Source organism: Rhea pennata, chromosome 15 (genome assembly GCF_028389875.1).
Source record: "Rhea pennata isolate bPtePen1 chromosome 15, bPtePen1.pri, whole genome shotgun sequence".
Classification (NCBI taxonomy): Eukaryota; Metazoa; Chordata; class Aves; order Rheiformes; family Rheidae; genus Rhea; species Rhea pennata.
Genome location: NC_084677.1, coordinates 2,806,312 through 2,823,115, shown reverse-complemented (window position 1 = coordinate 2,823,115; position 16,804 = coordinate 2,806,312). Strand labels below are relative to the sequence as shown.

General features: G+C 44.1%; 1 protein-coding gene across 6 annotated transcripts in view; it reads left to right on the top strand.

Annotated features, from left to right (window-relative positions):
- Positions 1-16,804, top strand: part of SLX4 (SLX4 structure-specific endonuclease subunit) — a 40,045-nt gene that overhangs the window by 18,139 nt on the left and 5,102 nt on the right. For 3 of the 6 annotated variants that reach the window (XR_009959974.1, XR_009959973.1, XR_009959975.1), the window contains exons 9-16: positions 640-922; positions 1,903-1,991; positions 5,167-5,313; positions 7,106-7,275; positions 9,156-11,635; positions 13,045-13,147; positions 13,385-13,864; positions 14,519-16,379. Coding sequence is in view for 1 of the 6 variants with exons in the window: in XM_062588248.1 (XP_062444232.1) it covers positions 640-922; positions 1,903-1,991; positions 5,167-5,313; positions 7,106-7,275; positions 9,156-11,635; positions 13,045-13,147; positions 13,385-13,864; positions 14,519-14,855 (4,089 nt within the window). In the remaining 5 variants the exon portion in view is untranslated. Of the gene's footprint in view, positions 1-639; positions 923-1,902; positions 1,992-5,166; positions 5,314-7,105; positions 7,276-9,155; positions 11,636-13,044; positions 13,148-13,384; positions 13,865-14,518; positions 16,479-16,804 lie in introns of those variants that run through there. The other 3 variants (XR_009959977.1, XR_009959976.1, XM_062588248.1) reach the window with 3 other exon arrangements.

Genomic DNA, 16,804 nt, shown 5'->3' with positions numbered 1-16,804 from the left:
AATATAAAACTGGCAAGACTTTTTAATTCGGTAAGACATGGTAAGAGTGCGTTTTCCCCACTAATTCTTTCCATTCCCAGGAATAGCTGAACCGTTTTTATTTAGAAATAAACAAACAAAACTATTTTTATTGGGAAACAGAGACCAAACGTGGAAAAATTCAGTCCAGAGGTGAAAATTTGGATTAAGTTATATGTGACTGCAAAAACGTTTCAGGCCTCAGAACAGAAGCACCTGGGCAGTTTCAGCTATGGCTGTTGCCAGAAGCTCCAGCTATAATGAAATATTTAGATGTCAGAGTGGGAGCATTTCCACCATCCTTTCTCCCTGCTTGGTAATTGCCTGCACAGACATGCTCCCAGGGATGCATTTTTCTGTTGTAGCTTCATTTTTCCTTTTTTTTTTTTTTTTTTTTTTTGTTTGTTTGTTTAAAGTTGTCTTATCTCTGGAGAGTCCTTCATAGAACTACAAAGAGTTTTTGCCTCAGAAGGCCTTGTATCTGAGGATTGCTCTATAATCCTTTATTAAGATACTTTGAAAGTATGAACTAGAGACCAGTTCAGAGACTGGACTCTGAGCTCTGCAAACACTTAAAACAAGATCTAATTTATTGGTATCTTTTTTTTCCCTTTTGATCAGAATTTTAAATCAGAGATTGTTCTGCCATCAGTGGGATCTAATCAGCCAGAAGTGTGCCCGCAACTTCAGCCTGACCTTAGTTCTCATGATCCGACTTCTGTAGAGGCTGGAGAGAAAACTTCTGATGAATCCAAGTCAGGACCTGAAGGGGATGGACAGTTTTCATCTCAGAGCCAGAAGGATGTTCAGACCTTGCAGGACCTGGTTGAGTTGGCCAAGGAGGGACTTACTCTTACTCAGTGGAACCTTGATGTTAACCACGGTCAGGAAACAGAACAGTCAGGTAAGTTCTGGCAGCCTTGTGAGCCCCTTCTCTAGTGCCATCAGCTATGCAGAACCACACTTAAGCCACACTGAATTTGGAGAGCAGTGACAGCAGCCACAAGGTGGTGATGTTGATCTAGGAGGTTGATTTTGGCCCGGAGTGGGGATTGTACTGCTGTATGTTTTAGATGCAGTCAAGTTGACCTTTCTGAAATGATTCATAAATTCCAATGTGAAAATAACTCCTTTTAGACAGCCAAGTCCTAAATTTTATTTTAAAATTCCCTTAAAGTATCAAATTAATTTCTGCCAGGAGAGAACCCAGACATGGCCAGTGGCGAGGCCAGAGTTCATCTCAACTATTTGGACTTTCCTTTCTGTTGTGCACACAGCACTGCATGCTACTGTTTACTGCATATTGGCTGTTGCTAATAGCACTGTCTCGTGAGGTCTTGAGAAGACCAGGTGAAAGAAGAGTGCAAGAGAGATGATGTTATGTTGGTGTATGGATACACAAACTCTGAAGTTTGTCTGTACCTGTACAGGCTGAAAAAATACATTACCTAGAATTCCTCCAAGAGCATCTCTGTAACTTCCCCAGTCTTAGTTGCATGCAGTACACAACTGCACATTCCAAAGTCAATGATAACCTTAAAATGGCGTAGCCGTTTGGCATAACATATGTATTGTGCATCTCATGTGTTCAGCTGTTCACGAAGAACATGGTTGTTAAGTTCTCTTGTCTGTCTGCATTTTCATTCGGGTGTAATATTCCTCACTTCCCCTACTAAACTGCAGCAAATGGTCCTGGGCCAAGGGGCTGAACCCCTCTGATAAATGCGGGAGGGAGAGGCTGAGCCTGTCAGCTCAGAAATGTCTGCCTGGTACAGCAGTTGTCTTGAGGAGCAGTCATGGCAAGGATCCTATTAGGAGTTCCTGCTTCGCTCTGTCTTACAAGGACATCGTATGTGATTTGTGATGTGCCTTTTCTTCTTTGAGGAAAAGAACCGACTTCCAGTGATATTCCACTTAGTGGCTTCGTCTCTCCATCCAAAGAGAAGAGATTTCTGAGAAGCAGCTGCAGGAGTGTAAGAACAAACCAACAGTTTTTTCCACTTTTTTATTTGTTTGTGTTTGGACTGTAAAAAAGAGGCTCGCCCATTTGAGCAATTCATAGTAGTATGGAATATTTCCCATTCCTTTCCACTGAAACAAAGAGCTGTTTAAGGTTCACGGTCACTCGTAGGAGTCATCACAGGCACAGCTGAGGTCAAAATGCTTGATGCGTTATTGATGCCTACAGGCAGGCCTGTGGTTGTTTCAGAGTGTTTGTCCTACTTGATTTAAAATAATAGGTAACATAAAGCCAACCTGTGCATAATTTACACAAAGAGAACTGGGTTAAATAGTGAGACTGTAGCATGTAGAGTATTTGAGGTAGTTACTAGGGATGTATCCACGCAGCATTTAGGCTGTACTCTTGTTTTCACGCCCAGACTAGATCAGAGCGAACTGCCAGGAGCCCAGGAGAGTCAGAACTGTCTGGTGTTTCATCCAGGCTCATGTGCTCACCTCGCTTGGGTGGGTCTGAATGGAACATTGTAAATGCCTCTCTTGTCATCTTTCTTCCCATGCTGTGCCTAGTAATGGAAGAGCAAATTCCTGCAAGGTCTGGCTGAATCACTTGAAATTCTCTAATCTAGTGAAGAGCCTGATGGATGAGGTAGAATGCTGTGGGGTCCATGGCAGATGAGCACTTTCTAAAAGCTCACTTTATCACCAGAAGGTTTAGTATACCAAATTCTAAATTGTGACAACATGTATCAGAGGAGCTGGCTTGACATTTGGTGTGCTCTCTGAAGTGACTAGGTGAAGATCACAGGCTAGGAAGTCATAGATCATTTTTTATCAAGCCAGTAGTACTCTGAGATCACATCTTACACCAGACCCATCAGTCCTTCCCTCTGCAGAAATATAATCTTTTTTACATATTTAAAAAACTAAATTAAAAAAGAAAGAATTCATCTTCTTACCAGGATCATCCACTTTATCTCATAGAACTTACTGTCTTTGGATAGATAATAAATAATCATGCTGTGTAAGCTAGTAGATTTTAGTACCAGCCAAGTTTGGATGTCTTGAAGACACTTTTAGATTTTGCTTATAGAATCAAGAAGCATCTGAAAATAGACAATTCTTTGAGGTAGGAATCGGTAAGGGCAAGTAATCTGTCACAGATAAAGGATCCCAGCTACTTGTTACATAAACACTAGATACTCTTTGGCAGTATTAAAAAAAAATCTTAGTGGGAAAAACATCATGTTTTATAAGCTCCTGAGTACATTAAAACAAAGGCCTTTCGCAGTACAGAGACTGTATGGATGCTGTTGGTGAAGCTCAGTTGCTGCTAGCAGCAACAGTATGGTCATTTGTTTCAGGTTTAGTTTGATTCCTTGATAGTTTTCCTGAACAAATGAAGTGTTGAAGAGCCAAATTGGCAGTGGGAGAGATGTGTGTTTCAGACAGAGTGTAGCTACTTAGAGCAAATACACCCACTGTGCTGGCAACGCATCTCCCCCAACCATGCTTAAGAGCCTTGTCACATTTGGGGAGTCCAGTTTCCCTGGCCTCCCCAGTAAGAGAGTGTTCTGGCATGTTCTGCAACAGCAGCATATATCTACTTAGAGCTGTCTTCAGACCAGTCTCTTTCCTTTGCAAAGAGCATAGTGCAGCCAGAAGTTTTCTATTCTTACTTAAATTCCCCATTCCTGAGTCATAATTTTAGCATCAGCAGGAAAGCTGTTCTGGGCTTGCTGCCTGGAACGTAGCACCAGGAGTCTGTTTGCTGGCTTCCTGAGGTACTGTCTTGCAGGTGTCCTACCTGCCAAGAATAAGAGAGCAAGAAACACCTGATTGATTTCCAGACTGAACTTCCTGTCTTCCCCTTGGAGAACAGTCCACACTGCTGTCATGACATGCAGACTCTTCTCTAGCCCACCTATGAAGGCCTGGAAGCAATGGTCCAGTGTGTGCTACTGTTTCAGTGCTAATTGGTATTGGCTGCCTGAAAACACATAACTGGAGCGAGTAGAGAGATTCAGTTTCCACAGTCCACTGAACTAATGTGGAAACCTGCTAATAAAATAGAGCTGTGTTGTTCCAGGTGGAACTGCATGTCATGCAGATGTTCACTTGAATGAAACTTGCAGTTCCTCCACTCTGTGGGGAGTTCAGGAAGTACGAGGCCAATGATTAGTGTGTCAAGGATAAGATGCTTTCCACTTCCAGTCAGGCAGCCTCTCTCAACCATGGGCTAAGGGTATTTCACACTTCTCTGAAGCACTGACCACCTGCAGAGACTCCACACCTACCTAGAGGAATCTGAGTCTTTAGAAAATTGCCTTGGGAGGAATGGTAGTAGAGGTAGCTCCAGAGCAGAAACTGAGCAATGTTGCCGCTGTCTTTGACCGCGTACCCCAGGCCTAACCTTACCAGTGACATTAACCAGTCACAAGTATCTCAGTCAACCAGCCTTCCCCATGCTTTCAGTAAGGGATTCTAAAACTATAAGAGATTTTTTTTTTTTTTAATAATTGAGTGGAATTTTCAAAAGAGATTTCAGTAACAAGTGCACAAGTCCCTTTGGACTAGAACTGCTAGAAAAGCATTGTTTTTATTCCATGTGGGCCCCTTGTTGCAGAGGGGCTCTTCTCAGTTGTCATTGCCAGACCAAAACAGTGAACAAGAGAGAAAAGGTTCATTACTTCCCTGAGTCATCCTCTTTCCTCTCTCTCTATCCAATTATTGTGAACTGAGTTCAGTTCGATTAAGGTAGAAATTACAGCTTTCAAAAATGTGGTGGAAGGCAGCAGAGCAAGAAGCCAGCTGCAGGCAGTGGCTATACCACATCAGGAAGTGGTGCGGTAAAGATCAGAGGTTGATGGTGTGCTGTAATGCAAAGCTATTCCACAAGCGAAGTGGAAGACTGCCCCTCTTTCACAGCTGCTAGCCTTCGAGAAGAGGAAAGGAGGAGGAGGGAAACAAAACCGGAGATGTGTGTTGGACTAGCCTGCTTACTTCTGTTATGGAAGACCTTACATTAATAAGGGTTCTGATTGCCTTGAGAAGGCAAATGCAGTGTGTCCACACCGGGACCCAGACTACAGCAGTGCTGACAAACTGACTTATTGCCTCCTTATTTGTCAGGAAAATGCCTTACAGCTGTAACGTAACTTCTGTCTTGGTGTCCCTTCTGTGTTCTAGTCCTCCCTCAGGTTGCTGGCTGCAGATTTCAGTACAATGGTCAACAACCCCCACTTAAGTGACGTCCAGTTTCAGGTGGACTCTGGGGAAGTCTTTTACGCCCACATGTTTGTGCTGTACGCACGGTGTCCTCAGGCCGTTCAAATCGTAAGTACTGCCGATAGACTTCTCTCTTCCGCTTCAGTAAAGCCTTGTTTGCAATAGTGGGTGTTTGACCAGCTGTTCCTGACTGACCACATCTAAATCAGTTAGTGCTGCTGCAGAATCAGCACATGGTATTTTGGGGCCTATTGACAAGTGACTCTGGACCTGCAGTGATTTTTCAGCTTTTCACTTTGCCAGAATCCTGACAAATTAGTGGAGAATGTGGTAATTTGTCCTGGGAGCCAAGGGGGAAGTGAGGATCCTTCCTTGCATTCTGCCCATGAGCAGTGGAGGAGGTTTTCTAAGTGCTTCTTGCCCTTGAATTTTTGTACCTGTGCAAGTGCAGACTACCTGTCCCTCCTGGTATGTCCTGTCTTTCTTCCAGGTTTGACTATGGAGTAGAGAGTTTCTGGACAGTGCTTGTAAATGACCCACACAGAGGTTTGTTGCTCCCACAGTTGCTATGGAGTTAGCTGCACTGAACTCTGCTTTTGGCAAGGCCAATTTTTATGCTCCCAGAAGCATTTTGGGTCAAACAGTTCCCAGCCTGCTCCTATGCGGTCTCCTGGGAAGGCAATGAAAGGCAGCGAGCCAAAAACAGGAACTCTGCTCTCTGACATAGTTGCCACCAGCTTGTACAACCAGCTTCTTGACAAAGTTTTGTCTTTCTTAAAAACTGCTTTTTTTGTAACCAGTGGAATTAGTTTTGTCCTTGTGCATGATTGCAGTAATTTCTACTGACGGTACCTCAGGCCATTTCTAAGGGGCCCATGAAAGCTGACAAAAAAAGCCAGTTTATGTACATTGTACTGCAGTCTTGATGTGAAACTTCTTAAGGGATCTTCACAGCAGTAGAAAACATGTCCACACATCAAAGGAGTTTAGAAAACATAGGGTTATCCAGGTTTTCTTATTATTTCTCTGGAACTTTATCTGTTTTCAACATTCCCATCAACTGCTCTTCATGTGCAGGGATCATTTGCATGCATAGGGTTGTGGGACTGATCCTGTTCTGTATTTCTGCTTCCTACAGAGGGCTGTTTTCCTTCTGCAGTACCCTCCTGCAGAGCAGTGTTCCACATTTATTTTCTGTGTAAGTGAGGGATGCTCTATTTGTCAAAGCTTTTGGGTAACAAGGGGACAGATATTAGTTAGCAACAGCTTTGGAGCTCGTGTTTTCTGTTTGCATGACATGCCCTAACTTTGGAGAGAGATTTTCAGATAGTGCATTACATGAGCTGGGTACAAAGGGAGTGACAGCTCACTATAATGGAGAAGCATTTTCAGCAAAACCTAAGATCAGTGGTGGACCAACACAGATAATGGTCCAGATCAGTGGAGGATTATTTGGTATGGTATCTCCTTTCCTGTGACACCAGAGAACTAGATTTTCAGCAGTACATCAAGGGTAGGTAAATTCAAAGCAGATCAAAAGAAGTTATCCTGTAAATGAGGTGTAGATATCTGTGGAATTTGTGCTCTAGGAAGTAACTGGATTCCAAAGCTGACTGGAGAACTCTAAGACCATCTTTTGTGTGTGTGACTAACAGAGATGACTACTCCAGCTTTTCTGCTTCAGGGTCCAAGCTATCAGCTGTAGGGTCAGGAAGGGAATGGCCTGTTCCATTAGGAAGCTCTGCATATCTGGTCATTTTAGCTTCCCTCTGAGGCATCAGATCCTGGCCTTAGGGTAAGACTTTGGCAAATGAAAGGAGTAAGCTGATACAAAGAAGATACTGGTGTTGCTGTTTCTTTACCAGCAAGTGGACCTTGTTTGCTTTCCTCTTACCCCCAGGTTCACAGTGAAGGATTCTTAGTGGAGGAGGATGGGAATGCGCAGACACGCCGTGTGCTGCTGAGTGACGTGACAGGAGAGGCAGCCTGCGCGTTCCTGCGATACCTTTATGCTGCTGAAGCTGACATCCCTGCTGGGATGCTGCCCCAGCTTGGGGCTCTGGCTGCCAGGTTTGTATCATATGAGTGTGTTTTGGATTGTCTCCTGCTTTCAGCCACACAGACTCTAATCTGGTATCTTCTGTTGTGGTTTGAGTGGCTTCAACAAAATTCATAGTCCTCTGCTTGCATCTTAAGTGAAATTTGAGCACAAGAGCATCCTACCCTCATTTTTTCATGAATCTGTTTTCAAGTTACATCTGCTTGAGATTTTCTGGTTTTGGTTTATGGCTAGTACACTTTTGCCAAGAGTTTTGTCTCAGGATCTTTAATGACAGCTGATGGTGGCAATGATGATGAGTGTGTCTTCCATACGCAATTTTCAAAGCATTGCACGAGTGACACACTTAATGTAAACAAGACTTGCAGAATGTAGTGAATGCATGGAATGCTAATTTGTTATGTCAGTCACAATCTTAGACACTTGTCAGTCATGATCCTAGACTATGTGCTAGGTAAAGAGCTTGAAACAGGATCAGATGAAAGACATTCTATCAAATTAAAATCACTCTTAGTTCTGGGAAATGTAGGTGTCCTCCTTTTAAAGTAACTCTCGAAAAGACCAGAGCATTTTTTTTCTGTGCATTTATTTTGATAGTCGGTTGATCAGTTCTCCTTGATTAGATATGAGTTTATCCTCTGTAGTGGTAGGAATACATTGTTTGGAAGGGAAAAAATAAGTATGAAACTCAAAGATTATGGTGGCACAGAGGGAAAACCTGAAACTGTTACTGACTTGTTTATGTTAATAAGGAAATTGTTTGTCTAATTTGGCACAATACATTCACAAATTAAGTTTAACTTTTTATTCCTAGTGAGAAGTGGGGAAACTATAGGGAAACAGAACAGACTGTGGGTGGGAGATAGCATCTAACTAAACAGATTTGCATGAGTGTATTCTGTACATACAGTGTGTAAACATACTGGGTGGACTGGATTAAGTATCTGTCCTTAATACATGATCTTAGCCCTAAATTCAGGCTCTTGGTAGCAATGACATTAAAGGGTTTTTGCTGGTGGAGTGTCTGCAGAGAGCCTGCTGGCTTCTGTTTTGCTGAGAAACTGCTCAAACACGAGACTTGAGAATTAAAGGACCTATGAAAGAGGAAGAAACAAACAAATATTGTAAATCAGATCTTGTTTCTCGAGTGGGCTGTGATTTACCTCCTAGTTTTATGGCAGTTTGGGAGTTTTAACTGCAGTCATGTGGGCTGCATCTGTGCTGTTACTGAGCTGATGTCCCCTCTGCTTTAAACCAAGATCTCCGAGCCCTAGCCCTCTTCACAGAGGTGAAGCACATCTAGTAGTTTTCTTGGAAAGAATTTCAGGTACAAGTTAGAGGATAGTCTGCACAGAGATCCACACATTGCACAGAGCACAGACACGAGCTGTGCCAAGTTTGGTTCCTCAGCTTGTTTTGTTCTTCTGAGACTGAGTGGTAGATCTTGTGACCTCCCAGATAAGCTGGAAGTGGGGAATGTGCTGTAGGAGCCCATGTTGAGACATGAAAGGTAATGATTGGGGCTTGCCAGCATGTGTGTACATAGGTAGCCCTGTCACCCTGAAGGGCCTTGAAGCTTGAACACTACAGGCATTATTCAGCCCCTGCCGTGCTGTGTAGCACTCACCAGTGCAACTACCAAAAGAGTATTAGTGTCGTCATATAGTTGCTTAGTTTCAAACATAAAAAATGAAGAGTGAATCTCATGCTTTCATGCGAGTGACGTGGAAAAAGAAATTCTGAATGTTAGGGGTACACTAGAGTTTGTACATCTCAGAAAAACCAGCATCCTCATGCAAATTCTTCACAAGACTCACTAGAGTGATCAGGCAGCTAAAACATGGAGGAATTTTGAAGGAGAAAAACATTAATGTTTCTATTATCCTTGCAGGTTTGGTGTAAAGGAACTCATGGCCAAGTTTGAAAACAGCACTGGAGAGAGCCAGGTGTCTTCTGAAGTGGATTCAGAAGATGATCTCATCTCTGTGAGAGATGACAAAGATTGTGAGAACAGAGCTGAGAACTTCCAAGAGCTCTTGAAGTCAGTGTGGGTGGGTGAAGATGAGGAAGAAGAGGCTGTGCTGAACCCTGAATGCCAGAAGGAAGATGACAATGGGGTGGGTGAACAGGAGCTGGAGGAAATCTATGAGTTTGCTGCAACTCAGAGAAAGATGGCTCAAGGTGAAACAGGGGTGAGTGAAGGCACAGATTACAGCATCTACAGTGATACTGAGGCAGCGCAAGGTGTGAACCAGCAGACTGAGAAAGAAGAAACAGAGAGATCTGAATCTGCTTCGATGAGCCATGACTTGAAAGATCTGAAGGAAGACAATGATGTGGAAGGATCCAAATGTGACTTGTCTGAACAAGAGGAGACAATGCAGAATATAAGTAGCTGCACGAATGTGAATGCCACAAACATCACTTTTATACCTTGCCAGGATGAACGTCAAAAGTTGGGTGTAGCATCCCATACTACCACCACTAATGAAGGAGAGACGCTTAGGAGACATAAAGTTGGGAAAGATTCCAAGTTATCTCAGGTCTCAAATAATGCGGGAGGGGAAGACCACTTGGAAAATCAGTTTACTAATACCCACAGTGATACTGGTATGAATGAAAATTATAAACACTTATTTCCTGCAAACCAGAGAGAATACTGTGAGCCTTCCCCAGTGAAAGAAGCTATCAGAAAGTCAGGAGAGGCTTTTAGTGAAAAACATGTTGATGTTAATGATTTGCTTATGTACAGCAAGTCACAAAAAGACACCTCTCCCTGTAAGAATGGGTTTTGTGCCAGTCCTCCTCCCAAACCTTTTATTCCGCTTTTTCCTGCTGTTGGCTCTTCACCTGCGTCTCCAAAATCAAATAGGAAATTTCCCAGAGAAGCAAAAATGCCAAAGAAAAACAGAATTAAAAAATCATTCTCATCTCACAAAATATCCTTCCAGAAAGGCAGTGAGTTGGACATTGCATCAGGAAATGAGAACACAGAGAACACAATTTCTCCGGAAGAGTTTTGCACTGATTTAAGCAAGCATAAATATGTTTCAGTTTTGTCATCACCAGTCATCAGAACTCAAGATGTTGCAGTTCAGGGGAAAAAAGAAGCTGATATTATTGTTTTGTCTTCCGGTGATGAAATGGAATTAGAACAAGAAAAGTCACCAGAGTCAGGCTCTCCTCTGAAGAAAGTGGAAATCCCTGGGCAAGTGAAATGTGCTAGCATTGAACAAGGTCCTGAGATACCAAAACCTGAACATAACTCATCATCAGTCACTAAAACAGAGCAGAGATCATCCCAGGTCTCATGTGGCATTACAGATGCAGTATATACAAATAATGATGTAAAGATGTCCACAGAGCTGTCTGTCAGCAGCCAAGTAGGTGCTTGTACAGACAACAAACAGAGTCTGAACCTGAGCCATGAAGAAGGAATTGGTCACGAGGAGTCTTCGGGTATGGACAGCTCTTGGCTAGTGCCAGATACACCATTTCTGAGCAAAAGCAGAAATTTATCAACACAGATGCAAGTCAAAAGTATTACCTGTATAAAGAATTCCAGGTCTAAACTCAGGACAGAGAGCTTTGCGGTAGGTAACAATGACCGTGAAATGGCTGTTAGCTTTACAAAAGTTCCTGGAACAACTCTGTCAGACAAACAGTTGCCTGTGGAGAACTCCGACAGTGAAAGGAACCCTTCCAGCAGCCCAGCGACAGTACCATTTTCCGTGGACACTGCAACAGTTTCTACAGTGGATCCAGTTCTCTCCCCTGGCTACAACAGCATGAAAAACAAATGTGCCAAGAGCTCATCTGTGTCCAAACCTGTGCCTCCATGCCATGAGCAGTCACTGGAAGATGAAGCAGATACCAGTGTGATTGAGATAAAGGACAGTGAGGGGGAAAAGGAAGCAAGTCTACTTTCTTTGAGTAGTAGTGTCTTGCTTGGCGATGAGCCCCCAATCCCTGTTGATGACTGCTGGCATGCTGAATATCTGTCGCCAGTCAGAGGTAACAGCCAGAACTCCAGTCGGGTTGACTGTGCAAGTGCCAGCACTGCCAGTAGCCCCAAACCTGACTCTTGGCCTGACCAATGGGAGAGCCCAGTCCAAGCACAGGGAATTAAGGGCAGTACCCCTCTTCGAGGAAGTCCTGGTGACAGAAGAAGAACTTTGCTTCACCTTGGAAAGAGTCCTGTTGAGGCATGTTCATCAGTGAGCAGTAGACTAAGTTATCTAAACTCCAAACTCTGGGATGATTGGGATGGAGAAGAAGAAGAGGGAGATGAACTCCCAGAAATGCTTCCTCTGTCTCAGAGGGTGTCAGCTGCAGCAGGTGCCTGTCAGACAGAGCCTGTAAAGACCCCTGGTGAGAGCTTGTATTAGTATTAGATTCATTGAACTAAGTTAAAACATTGTCATTTAGGTGATGATCCTGCTTGTTGTTCACCTGGTATATTGAGAAGGTATTTTGGCCTTCTGATACAGAATAGTCATGGCCAGGCACAAAGAAGGTACAGTCAGCTTCTGATGTGGGAAAGAGTGCTTCTAAATAAGTGGGATTGTTGGAGCATAGCAATCTGTGTTTCATTCATGCTGGTTCTTTGACAGTGATAGTATTCATTGTGGAAATTGAGGGAGGGAAAAAAAAAACAAAAAACAAAACAAAGCCAGCCTTCAACTTGCATGCAAGGAGATGTTTATTCCTTGCAATAATGAGTCTTCTGTTTTTCATGCATTCATAAATTGATGTATGTGTTAATATTTACAGGAAGGCATCAGGTAGGCTTTGCATTCAGTGGCAGAGGTGCAGAGGCTGGCTGGGGGTAGGTGCCTACCCCTGCCCACGGGTAGGCTCCATGCATATTTTCCTCCAAAGCTCTCCTGATGCGCCTTTGCCTTCACTTCCGCTGCCTTCTGTTTGCTAGTTCTGGGTTCTTGTAATAGATTTTTGTGCCCCCATCACATGTCCTGAATGGGGGACCCAGTGAGTGGTTCCAGAGTGCATGCAAGACTGAAAGCTAAGCTGCTCTTCATCTTTGCCACCAGATTTCACTTAGTGGTGAGCAGGAGTTGAGCCCCCTCTGCTTGAATGTCTGACAATGCACAAAATACTAGCATACTTCTCCAGGGTCAACTGTCTGCTAGAATTAATATTTTAACTGTGTTGCACTTGCATCGTTCCTTGCCTCTTAAGATCTAAGAATAGTAATTGATCTCTTAGTATCTATTGTTTCACTGTATCTATCTACATATTACTAATTATAGTATACTACGTGATTAGTTTAACAACAGGGGTTTAGAACATGACCGATGACACTGACTGCTTCACAAAATGAGTAAATCAGTATCTAATTCAGGTCCCCAGAATCTTGACTTGTTCAGTTTCTTCTGCATCTAGTGTCTACTATGAAATTTCCTTCCTGGGGGAAGAACCACTTCACAGAATTCAGTAAACATCTTTTTAACTACCTTGCAACTATTCTAACAAAACCTTGAATGGGCTTTATATGCAGACCTGACGTGTGTCTCAATTTAAGCTGATTAAAGTCCCCCCCCAAAAAAAGGCATCTCAGACCAGAAGGCAACAAAAGAAGTGTTGATTGTTCTGTCCAAAATAAAAGTAATTAGTAGAAGACTTTGCAGACAAGCAGTACCTCTTAAACAGTTACTAAGTTACTAATAACATTAAAATGTCTGCCACCAGGAGGGGAAGATATCAGCCCTCTTATGTCCTTCTGTACTAATTTTAATGACAGTAATTCCATTCTGTTGCAGAGCCTGCCTGTCAGGAGAGGGATGAGTCTCCTGAGACTCCCATGACACCAATGCCAGCTTACTCCATGATGGAAACCCCAGAGCTGAAGAAGGAGTTGAGAAGGTTAGCATTATGTCCACAAGTACATCTCTTTATGAGCAGAAGCCTGCTGGTAGGTAGTTTGAAAGAAAGCTCTTGCACTGAAAGGGAAAAATTGATAATGTTTCAGTCAGTGTTGTTTGAGATCATGTCGTGCTCTTCCAGCTGGCCGCTGGGCTTCTTGGCCTGGTCACATTCCTGAGCTGTGACAGTGGAAGGTGCAGCATAATCTTAGCCTGACCTCCCACCTTTCTCTTTTAGATTTGGAGTTCGTCCTTTCCCAAAACGCCAGATGGTGTTAAAGCTGAAGGAGATATTCCAATATACTCACCAGGACGTGGATGCTGACTTGGAGGATGAAATCCCATCTTCCCAGCCTCCTTTGCAGAAGTCCCCAGCCAAACACTCTAGGCAGTTGAAGGCAAACCGGACTGCAGGTGGAAAGCGTGCCAAAGCCTCAAATGCTGTGAGGAAAAAGAAGCAGGCTGTTACAGCTTATTCAGTGCTCACTGCGGGGAGTGCTGGCGATGACTTGGTTGGACCCCTTGAAACAGGCTATTCGGGAGCTAAGGAGGGAGCTGAAATGACAGATCAGTACAAAGGAGCCAGAGAGCAGAAGGTATCTGTATCTCCAGAGAGGAACTTTCTGGCAGCTGATGATGAGGAGCTGATGCTCTCAGCATCTCAGGAATCTGCAAGTTCTTCACTGGATGGAAGTGACATCTCTGCTGGGTTACAGAGGTAGGAGAACAAATATACAAAAGAGTCTCTCTGCTGCACAGGACAGAGATGACCTAGGAAAATGAGAAACAAAGAAATGAGTGTCAGTGCAGAATACAGAGGTCTGTGCTACAGCCTGCCTTCCCTGGGCTTTTGTCACTTGAAGGTCAACACAGTAGTACAAAAGAAATGTTTTTTTGTTTGTTTTAGCCTAATTCCTAGCAAGCTATTCTGAGAGCACAGAAATGCTCACGGCTGAAACTGCGTGTGGGCAGAGCCCAAACCTGGCATGTCCTGGCAGCTGTGCAAGCCAAAGTGTCAAGGATCCTCACAGATTTGCGTGAGAGCCTGCAACTAGAGTAGTGAGAAGACAGCACTGCTCGGCAGAGGCTGCGTGTGGTGCTGCGTACGTTGAGTCTGCAAGTACACCAGCAGTAGGTGCTGAGGCAGGAGCAAGGAATGCCAGACAGCGCAGTTATGGCTGGGATGTGTAACTTTGCAGAGCACATACTACATTCTGCCTCACTCCTTATTTTGTGAGTGTTGGTACCGGAAGGTCTGTGATCCTACAGAGGGCAGCTACAAGGTTGGCAGACAGGGACTTGGGGCACTCTGGGTGTTCCCTGGATGACCCTTTCTTTACTTGATCACTTGTCTGCTTTTTCTTACTTCTAGTTCTTTTGCCAATGAACTTGAGGCCTGTGCTCTTGTGTCTGAAGAGGAGGAAGATGACCTTACAGCTTCTCAGGCAGCAGCCCAGGAGGCAGATAAACTGGAGGCAGTGAGGAACTACATCCGTTCAAATCCAGCCCTGTACCGCAAGATCCTCTTTTATGAGCCACTTGAGCTGGCTGTACTGCACTCGGAGCTGAAACAGAATGGCATTAAGATTGCCAAGGCAAAGCTGCTGGACTTCTTAGATGCTCACTGTATCACCTTTACCACGGCCGCAGCCCGGAAAGAGAAGGAACAGAAAGGAAAGGGGAACAAAAAACGGAGGAGACGATACTGAATGGAGCCCTGTCCTCTGTTTCAAGAGTTTTGAACATCAAGGCCTTCCTGATAAGCTGGAAACCCTGTTCTAGGCTGGTGCCTGATTTGCTGGTGTGATTGGTGAGTGAGCTGCTCCTCCTTGTGGCCTGTTGTCCAGATGACACACTGGAGAATGAATCTGAACTTAGCTGCTGCTCCCATGCCATCTGCTCCAAGTTGCACAGACTCCTGCTGCTGCACTGCCTCCAGCACAGAGTTTCACTGGAGCCTCTGTTTGTTTTCCCTGGTTTTTCTCCTCCTCACCTTGTCTTTTCTTTCCTAGGTTTTAGGTCTCTTGTCTTTTCTTCCTTTCGGTGCTTCCAGAGGCAGGTGCTTCTTCCAGTGACACTTGCCAAAGCCCTTGCCCTGGGCTTGGGCAGAGAGGTGCTTCACACTTCAAGTTCCAGTATTCAGTAGAATAACCTGCCAGCAAGAAACCAATCTCTTCGCCCCTGTATGAAGTATTCAGTGTTTGGACCCAAGTGACTTACAGTCTTCCCTTATTCAGTGTGCAAGTGGCCCTGCTGATTGTTAAGGCAGGGAGCATTTTGGAAATAAGAGGCCTCTCTCCTGTCCTTGATTCAATTTGTGGTCTCTGGTAAAACTTCTAAATCTGCATTTCCTAAACGGCTGCTGAACAACACAGCTGTTTTTCCAGTCTATTTCTGATGGCTCCCCAAAGTGCCTTCCGATTCCAGGTATTATGTGAGAGCCTTCTGGATTCCAGCATTCAGCTGTGTGCGTTCACTTGCATGCTGGGATCTGTGTTAAAGATATCATCTGCTCCATTTTCTGAGGGCTGTGTTACCTTGTTACTGTAGGCTGACCAGAGCACATCCTTGACACAGAATTTTCTTTTTAAGAAGGCAGTATTATAGTGACCACTGGATCTTTTCAGCACTTAAACCCTCTTCCTTGACCAGTCTCTTTTCCAACCTGGACTGATCTTAAGTTGTAAACAACATCTGGAACTCTTGGGGATGTCTTAGACCCTAAAGTGTCATCTTTTATGTATTTAATTTCATAAACTCTTCTGACTTTCCTGTGTTTTGAGAGTTTTGAATCTGAAAAGGGTCTCACTCAGCAAAATGGACACAATGCTTTTAAAAAAGAAAACAGATTTCTAAACATATTTATGTATTTTGGAACATATAAATATTTTCTATTTTTGATACAGTATAGCCTCAGTTTGATTTTTATATTATATACAATAAACCATTTATAAGGTACTAATGATAAACTATAACAAGTAATGTCTTATGAGAGACTGGGGGGAGTCTAAGTAGTAGTACTGGGTCTAGCTGGAGCAGTAGCAGCTTCACAGTGTGCGCACTGGCTAAAACCCTCGGCAGAGAACTGGAAGAAGGGGAGAGTTGTGTCATGGAGGCCCAGCAGCAAGAAGAGCCAAAACGAGAGAGATCACCTGGCAGCGTCTGGCAAATGGTGGATCCAATACCTGGAGAGAGGCAGACTGCCAGGTTTGTCTGAGACGTGGAGCCCAAAGGTAGGGGAGACCCCGGGTAGGGCTGGGGGAGGTGTTTTGGTTTGCCAGGAGGACAGATTGGGGAAGGGTCTGGTCTGGCCTTGGAAGGGTGGGCAATGGCTAAGGGGAAATGGATAGCCAGCTCTACAGCTGCTGGGGTCTTAGGAACTTCCTCTTCTCTGTCAGGTGTCCCTGTGGTGTGTATAATAATGTGGGGCGCTCCGAGCAGCAGCTTCTGCCAGGTCTGGTGAATTTTCAGGAGCTTTTTAATTAGGTTCCTTTGCTTCCCTGTCAAGCATGTCATCTATCCTGTCTCATTCTCCAGTGCAAGAGCTGCCATTAAGGTGACATTCTTGCATGAAAAGGCTGAGGTTTGCCCTGAAGTGGCGTTCTGGGAAGTATTGTTTCCTGCAGCGTGTCATGCATTTCTCTCTCAAGTACACATT